Source organism: Macrosteles quadrilineatus, unplaced genomic scaffold (genome assembly GCF_028750875.1).
Source record: "Macrosteles quadrilineatus isolate MER2022 unplaced genomic scaffold, UCM_ALF_1.0 Scaffold_9__3_contigs__length_116548681, whole genome shotgun sequence".
Lineage (NCBI taxonomy): Eukaryota > Metazoa > Arthropoda > Insecta > Hemiptera > Cicadellidae > Macrosteles > Macrosteles quadrilineatus.
In genome coordinates, this window is record NW_026542602.1 from 47,388,036 (window position 1) to 47,397,193 (window position 9,158).

A 9,158-nucleotide genomic window follows, 5' to 3' on the forward strand; every position below is an offset into this window, starting at 1 on the left:
TTTACATTTGGATCAGCTGTATAATTTAAATGCTGTTATTTATTTTTCAATTCAATGAAACGCATTGGGTACATTTACTGATTTTGTTGAAATTAAATATTTACTATTTTAATTTACATTCGTACATATTACAATGTAAAAAATCGAGAAGCCTGGACAATTTATATTGTACGGTATTTCTTATCGGAAATTATGATTTTTATTCCTTTTTAATTAAGTTATTTGTTTTTCAATAACTATTTAACTTCTTTGCAATTACTCAATTTTGAACAACTTGTACACTAGTCAGAATTATTTTTCTAGACCAAGGTTTTACCATGAAGACTATGGTTAACAATATAGGAAACTTGGATGATAATAGTCTTTTTATTGATAAAATTTTAATTAAATTAGCTTACAGGTGTATTTGTAGAAGATGCTGCAATTTCAGCTTTGAACTTGGAGATAGTTTCTTCTGCTAACTTCAGCTTGTCTTTAAGTTCTGTAATTTCTGGCCGAATTTTATTTTGAGCTGCAATTATGTTGGCCAGAGTAACATCCTTTTTCTCTTCAACTAAAACAAAAATTGTTTTTCTTTGAAAATGTACTGATTTTGTTGAAATACACAACAAATTAATATGAGTGGACGCGAAGAACCAGTCAGCTGATTAAACAATAGACGACGTTACCCACAGTGCACTACGAGGAGTGGGGATGAAATTAGCCAGCCAGGGATCGGTCTTCGTCTACCTGTTCGTTCCCCGCCTTCCCCGTGATTAGGTGAGCAAAAAAGTTCGTTTAGTGCAAATTAAATTCATTTGCGGTGTTAGTCGGTCAATTCATATTTTCATTAAAATCGTTAAGCCTATATCCCGTAGGGATATAATTGCAGCGCGAAGTGGAAATAAAATCAGTTTGAAAACAAGTGTTGTAAATTAACTTTGCCGGCTAGCACAAATTGCCATTGAAAATTTCACGTTTCGTCAACCAAATCAGTTCAATCGCGTTTGTGGGGAAAAGCTCGCCTAATTTCGTTTTCCCTTCCTATCCCTGTGTGTCTTTAGTGTCGGACGTCCAAATTTGTAAGTAATTTATGTTATTTATTGTAATAGTTGTAAGTTTTCAGTGAATCGCACATGTGGTAAAATTTCCTGTTATATCTTGTTATATAAGCACATGTCTCCAGGATCAAGTTCTTATTGGTGATTTTTATATCCGTTTGTGGTAAATCAATCAGTATTATATAGTAGACTTAGACTGTGGTAATCTTATGTTTTTAAATTGAATTAAATTAATATATTATTGTAGGGGTATTATACAAACCTTAAGACATTGAAAATAGGTCTACTTTAGACAACATTGAAACAGTTGCGACAAAACATCACTAATGAGCTAACCAAACACTTTTCAAGGCAATTGAACAGTTGCTGGGTACTGAAGTATATGTCACTGGCTGTAGCCTATTTAAACTCCCATTAGGATTTGTGAAGTAACCAAGAACTAAATTGAAATGCAATTGTTCAGTTTGATGATTACTTAGACAAGCTTCAGGGTTAAAATATATTATTATTTATCATGCTGAACATGAAGATATAGGCTTGAGTTCATCATCAGCAGAAGTGCAGACCATTTAAAAACAGCACGTTGTTAAATTATTATCGTCAAGACTATACTGTCAAACAAACAAATAACACAACAGGCCAACAACTTTTGACTGGTCCAGTATGGGGATATGTGACGGGTACAACCACGATATTGATTTAAATTAAGTTATTTCCTGTTATTTGTGTTTTCCGTAGTGTACGATCTTAATCTTTAGAAACATTGAAAGTGTGCCATTTTATAAGTTCTTCACAATAATGATAATTAACTATTAGGTCCTTGAAACATGTCGCCTACAGCATGAATTTGACACCATAAGGCCTATGTCAGTAAATAGGCCCTAATATTAAATCTCAAAGTCTCAAGGCTTCTTGAGAGAGTAATTGGAATGTTAGCGCTTACAGTCAGTTTCATGTTTCCATGCGCCGACGGACACTTGACGAGTAGATGTGAGGAGATGTTGCATGTAGGCTGTTGGGTCCTGGAACACCATCTCCTCGTAGAACTCTGACACAAGTGTCTTGTGGCCGAGACTCACGTCTGCGGCCGACTGAAACAGCTTCAGTATGTGGTACAGCGTCACCTGAGAAAAACAACTCTAGAATAGTATGAGGGGAGACGCAATGGGGAGAAGGTTATGTAATTGTTGGTCATTTTCAATTTACCATATATATAGGGAAAGGATTAAGATTGGTGGGCTAGTGGAATAGAACTTACAATACTTTTAATTTGTCTCTTTCCTAAGCGAACACCACCCTCACACACTTGCAGGTTCCTAACAGTAACATTATACGCACAGATATCAGACTAGAACAACTTTTCTGACAACTCATAACTCAGGTTCGAATTATTATCACAGGAATGTGTCCACATGGCTACCAAGACCCTGGCAAGCTCTGGGAGGGAAGACAAAATACAACTACTATTAAAGAGCTTTAAGTTAAGCGGGAAATGTTGTCCAATATAGTTGGAGTTCTCCTTGCATGTGAGATCTTTTATTGGTGATTTATGGGATTTCAACCTGGGTCACCACAACTGAGGTGCTGTGCTTTAAAACCTAGAACACAAAATAGTTGACAAATCAGAGGGGCAAAACCCAAAAGTCATCAAGTAAGACTGAAAAGGAAATAAACTCTCTAGTGGTTAAACTGTCAAAACACATTAATTTAAGATTGGGCTCATGATAATTGCTCAGCAAAAACAAGCACAGCAATAAGATGGACCACACCAAAATTGCCTTCAGTTTATAATGGTGATGGGAAGTATAATTTATGTGACAGCAGACAATATAGTAAAACTGAAAAAAATATGTCAAAAGCCAAAATAACAACTAAGCCATTCGAATAGGCTAATCAGGAATGCATCTTTACTATAACAGTATTTTAGTTGGTGTCCAGGGATTTTACAAAGTTTTAGGCCTATCTGATGAGTTAACCTAATTTATAAAGTAACATTAGTCAAGATTATCTCACCGGCCGCTCATTTGGGTCATGGAAGTAAATTTTAATTACTATCTCAAACTCTCCCCATCCGGTCTCGGTGACTTCGTACGGAGGTTTGGTGACCACTCGATTTGGATTGGCATAGCTCTCATGGAGTTTAAAGTGAACTTTCTTCACATACGTTGACATGTCCTCATTGTGGTATGGTTTGACATAGACTGTCCATTGGTGAGTGTGGCCGTCTTCTTTCCTTTTCTCGCCAAAATATCTAGCAAAATTTCCATACACAATGGGTTTTACGATGGTAACCCCCTGAAATCAAAATCAGTAGAAAATTCATTTAAGATAGCTGTGGAACAAAATATTTAGGATATTGCAATGAACACTAGTGATTTGCTTATTAAAACCTAACATCTTCCCTAGCAAACCATGAAGGACTACACTTAAGAGGCGTTGAAGAAAGTATGACTTACATTTTAAGAGATTCTTGATTTAAGATTTGGTTTAGCCAATATTTTATCAGGAGTGTATTTTCGTTACAGTACTATGAACTTTATTTTATTTCAATAAATATTTATTTTAAGTTGCTGGATGCATCTGACAGGCATATCACCCAAGAAACAGATGGATAAGTTTATTCCATTAAAAAGTCATAAGTTATTTCTGAGTAGCCTAAACTAATGATTAATAAGATGAAACATTGAGATATGAATCCATTGTAATATCAATTGTTAAACCCTATAACTTAAAACAGGTATAGAAAGTTTGGTTATTGAGCGAATTGATACTTTTATTTTCCATATTACGATGGTGTCGGATATCAAAGTTGTACACTTGTGCAAGTTGTATACTCATGCATTACATGAGTAGGCCTATGTACGCCCAGAAGTAAATTTCACCTAAAATAGGCCCCTACATATTGCATATTTCAGATAAGAGAAGGGTTTGTATGTATGGTATAGCTTAGTAATGCTTGCTCCAAAATTTAATAAGTGGGCCTGAAACATTAGTTACCGGTAGTTAACTAACCACTGATATTTTTTGAAAGTATGTTGGCCTTAACTTAGTCAGTAACAAGACTATAAGATCGCGCCTCACTTATCCTACACTCATCTCCATTCCATACATGGCTTAAAATAAGTACCTACCTTCGAATGGTCGCCATTTCAGTTGAAAGTATTTAAACAATTTCCAGGTTTTTTTAACAATTTTTAAGCTAAGCCCAGGCAACAAATACGTTAGTTTGGAGAGTGAAAAGTTTGTAGGCTATCTAACCTGGGTAAATTTCTATATTAGGCCTACGGACCCAATGAGGGGTACAGTTTCTTAACTGGGCTATGCTAATATTGATTGAAACTATCAAATTGAAAATATTGATTAATAATTGATATTTTTCAGAATCAGAATCCATTTAATGTCATTTGTCAACATTACATTGCTATAGACAACGTCAAAGAACATAAGGGTACAGTAATATGCAGTTTAAATATAATCGGTTTTTAAATATATATCGGCTGCACTTTACTTTAGGTCCTACACTCATTCGAATGAAAATATCGATCGATATATCAAATATTCGATAATTTATATCGTTTGATTAGTTAGGTAAAGTTAACCTAACCTAACTAACCAAACGATATATCCATTGAAACAATTGAATAATCGATAGGCTAATTTTCCTTTGAATGAGTGTAGGACCTAAAGTAAAGTGCAGCCAATATATCTATTATGAAATAAAACTCTCATAACCTAACCTAACCAACCAAACTTGCTGATGGTGAAAAAATCGCATGAAGGTTTCGAATCGATAGTTTCAATCGATATTAGCGTAGCCCAGTTAAGAAACTGTAACCCAAATGAGATTTCTGTATTTAGTCTGGGTCATTATTTAAAACAGGACTGGTCCTTGGCAAAAAAATATGTTACCCTAGGCCTAGTCAGACATCAGAACACCGGTCCATTGGTCCAAACCATCAAGTACTGTACACAAATCTACAGCATCCCAAATAGGCAAATCCCGAATAAAAACTTAAAACGGCTGCACTTTACTTGACGTCCTACACTCATTCGATTGTTTTTTTCGATTCGATATTTTCATTCGATATATCGTTTGGTTAGTTATGTTAGGTTAACCTTACCTAACTAACCAAACGATATATCGAATGAAGCAATCGATTAATCGATATATCGATCGATATTTTCATTCGAATGAGTGTAGGACGTCAAGTAAAGTGCAGCCCTTAAAACGAAGTCATCAGAAAACCGGTATTAGGGACGAAGGATATTTTACAAAAGTGACATAGCACAACACAATACAGTATACAAAAGTTAGGCCTACGAACTCACTTTTAATCTCCCTCCAGAATCAGGTCCAAACTCAGGCGGTACAGCCATTACAAGTGCCATTTCTTAGGATGTAACAGGCACTATTACAGTATAAGAAACAGTTATTTGAATTTAATATGACAACATTTCTGGACTTTATATCAAAGAGAATATTGAATGAATATCAACAATAACAGACAGCAGTGAGTGAGCAGGAGCAGACCACGACCACAACAAACAACAAAACAAAACAGTAACACTAACACACAAAAAACAGCTTTGTTATTGTTTTCTTCCTCGTACTGTATGAAGATAGCCTGGCAACAAAACAACCATGCAACCACATTATCGTTCTGGTCCACTCCACTCTTACTTAGCGAATGTGGCGAATTTCCCGTTTTAAGGAATAGACAATTATCACAGGTCTCATGGTAAGACCTAGACCTGGGATTGATTTACTTTTTCGTTTTGAGGACTCCAGAGGCCAAATACACCATCCGTTCAAATTCATATATAGACACATGTGTCCGTGATAACTCAAGCAAAAATGGAAAAATAATTCGATTTTGATGAAATTTGGTAGGGTACAAACGTGTTAACCTACTTTTGTTCCAACAAGTTTGCGAACCAGCACAATCGGACTATGGGGACGGGGGTTTATGGGGTAAAAATTGATTTTTCCCAATTTTGACCCTAAAAACAGAAAATTTTATAATTTCTCTCCAAACCATTTTTTTAGAGCTTAAAAGAAGAAAAATAAGTTTTCACTAAAGCGTTGTTGTATACCCAACGGTTACGGAGATAATTTTAAAAATTCCCATGTTTTATTCTTATAGAGAATAAATAAACTGTTGTAGTTTGCTTGTTTATGGATATATATTTAAACCAAATTTGGAAATTTTGTTTATTTAATACTTAAGCTATCGACATTGCAATAAAAACACATCTTAATACCTTCCCTAGCAGCAAACCTATAATAAGTACTCACTGAATGTTAATTAAATAGGGAATAAATCTGACAATTTTTGGGGAATGTTTAATAGAAATCCAGCCAGGTAAATGGAAATTCGCTTAGTCTGCAAGTTTGTTGCGGCGAAGGTATTTGTCTTTGGATAGTCCTCACAGCAGTCGGCTCGCAAATGACAATAGGCAACAGTTAATTTATTCATCGTTTGATTGTTTTCAAAAATTGTAATAGATTTCATCAAGGCAATTTCCAGGCAGTTATCCAGACTATCTTGGATGGCCTCTTGAGGTTCACTGCCTTCAATAAAGCCTGCCTGAATTTGAATGGAGATGTTTATGCTCCTGAAGCCCTACCTCCGGTTCTCTCTAGTACATCTCATTCGCATAATCACAGTGATCTCGTCCTGGAACACCGTTGAGTGCCCTCCCCTATTTGGAGACAAAATAATCCCCATATTTCAAAACTGTGCACTCGAGCACTTGCGTCACCTTTTACATTGGAACCATAAGTGTACCATTACAGATCGTAATTTGGAAGGATGTGTTCCAAAGTGATGAATAATGATAGTGAATGGCCTGCGAAAAAACAAAAACCAAAATGAGAGCATTTCTCAGACCTCCTTCCTTACCAACTGACACAAAGAACCTCCTATGTTCAATTAAAGGGTTTCCCCCACGGATGTCTACAGGGAGTCTTGCAGTAAACTCAATGTGGAGGGAGTAAGGCCGGGCGCGCACTATCCCGACCACGACCACGACCACGACCAAACGCCCGACCAGTGGTTGTCATTCACCATGCGACCAGAGCACGACCCGACCACGGGGTGACCAAGGCAACGAATGTTTTACAAACTTCAGTGTCAAGATGATTGTTGAAGAAGTAGTTGTTATGGCGCATTTGTATTGTAAGTACGTTAAGCGGAAGAAGAAACTATACTGGGTACATCCAATGTTAACTGTCAGGTCTGAAAGGGCATTTTGCAACATTTTATGAAGAGCTACGTCAATATGAAGACAGGTTTCAAAAGTGTCAAAATCTTGCGACATTTTACCAAATGAGTCACTTCACAGACCGGCGCAAAAAACTAGTGCTCACCGTTTGATTGGTCTAGGAATAATGGGGGTTGAGTGGTGTACTGGTCGGGTCGGAGGCAAGTCGGGGGTAGTGCGCGTCGTCCCATTACATTGTGTGCTATTTTTGGCTGCAACGACCAGCGGGTCGGGCCCGACCAAACTGGAAAATTTTGGTCGTGCGACCAGGGCCCGACCAGGGTCCGACCAGTCGACCAGTGCGCGCTGTTCCATTTATTCCTATTATAAAACTGGTCGTATCCGACCAGTCGTAGTCGTGGTCGTGGTCGTGGTCGGGATAGTGCGCGCCGGCCCTAAGAGTCAAGTTGAGTCGAGAGTCCAGTAATTAAGGCTCCTGAACATGCATTGTCCTGGTGCTGGGAGACAGTAAAGTTTTTGGATAGCAGCCAAGTCTCTCACTGCCAGCACAACTCCAGCCAAGTCTCTCTGATGTCCATTTTTTGTTGCATATAATAACTATTGGACTATGTTTATTATATTTAGTACTCTTTGACTTCCTTATGAGAATTCAAATGTTTTTGTTTTACATATGGTTTTCTGTTGTTCATTAATTATTCTGTAAATAAGTTTGACCAATTTAGTACATCATAAAAGTTTCTTCCAGTAAAGTATTCTTTTCATTTCATTCTATTTAACTTGTAACAATAGTATTTTATAACAGGTTATGGGCCCAGACACCCTTATATTGTGTGTTACAGGTTTTAAATAGAATAATTTATTGCTTGAGATAAAATCTTTAGTATGGAATTCGCTATGCAGAAAATGGAATTGCTGCATGGAAAGGACAACTGGGATGATTGGAAATATCTCATGCAAATTAGGCTTAAAGGAATCCCAGATGCATACGAAGCCATTTCTGGTAAAATGGAATTGCCAGAGAAACCTAAAGATGAAACACAAGCTGCAGAAATGAAAGAATATAAAATGAAGATGGATAAGTTTAACAAAACACAGTCAGAGGTAATGTTTATGTTAGCATCTTCATTAAGTAAGGAAGTAAGAGCTCAGGTAAGAAACCTAGAAAAACCAGATGAGGTTTGGAAGGAGCTGCATAATCTATTTGCGGAAATAGAGGAAAATAAAGCCTATGATATATGCTCTCTGTTCTTCACCTACAAATGGGATCAACACTTGGATATGGCTGGGAACCTATCTGCAATCAAGTCGTTATGGGTAAAGCTTCAAGAAGAAATTAAGAAAATTCAAGACAAGAAAGAAGATAGTTTACCTCAGATATTGTTAATTTGCAAGATTTTTGAAATCCTACCAGCAGAATATTCCATCTTTCAGACAACTTGGTTAATGATTCACAAGGATAAAGCGAGAAACCTTGACAATCTTACAAATTGGCTGTGTACAGAAGCAAGAAAGTTTACCTCAAAGGAAAAAGAGAAAGAAGATACAGCTTTAATGGCGGTCAATAGATCTAATGAAGCCAAAGGTAACTTAGTAGGTCTACAGAAAAACAGCAAGCACAATGATAAAAAGAAAAAGTTTCCATGTCACTATTGTCACAAGAAAGGACATTGGTTGCAAGAGTGTCAGAAATGGATAGCGGATGGAAAACCTGAAAGAAAACCTGAAAAGAAAAGCTTGGAAAAAGAATCCAAACAAGCAGCACTAACCATATTAAGTAATTGTGTTTTTCAAACCCAGAATACTACCGTATCACATGATTGGTACGTGGACAGTGGTGCTACCAACCATGTTACACATTGTAGGGAAATGTTTACTGACTTTGAACAATTTGAG

At 36.7% G+C, this 9,158-nt stretch overlaps 1 protein-coding gene across 1 annotated transcript; it reads right to left on the reverse strand.

Annotated features, from left to right (window-relative positions):
- Window positions 1-347: 347 nt before the first annotated feature.
- Window positions 348-5,552, reverse strand: LOC129003833 (YEATS domain-containing protein 4). The gene is made up of 4 exons (XM_054432157.1): window positions 5,370-5,552; window positions 3,054-3,335; window positions 1,984-2,164; window positions 348-553 (listed from the first exon to the last, which is right to left on the reverse strand). Exons 1-4 carry the CDS (start codon window positions 5,427-5,429, stop codon window positions 390-392), a joined length of 687 nt encoding a protein of 228 aa, XP_054288132.1. The 5' UTR covers window positions 5,430-5,552; the 3' UTR covers window positions 348-389.
- Between the last annotated feature and the right edge of the window lie 3,606 nt (window positions 5,553-9,158).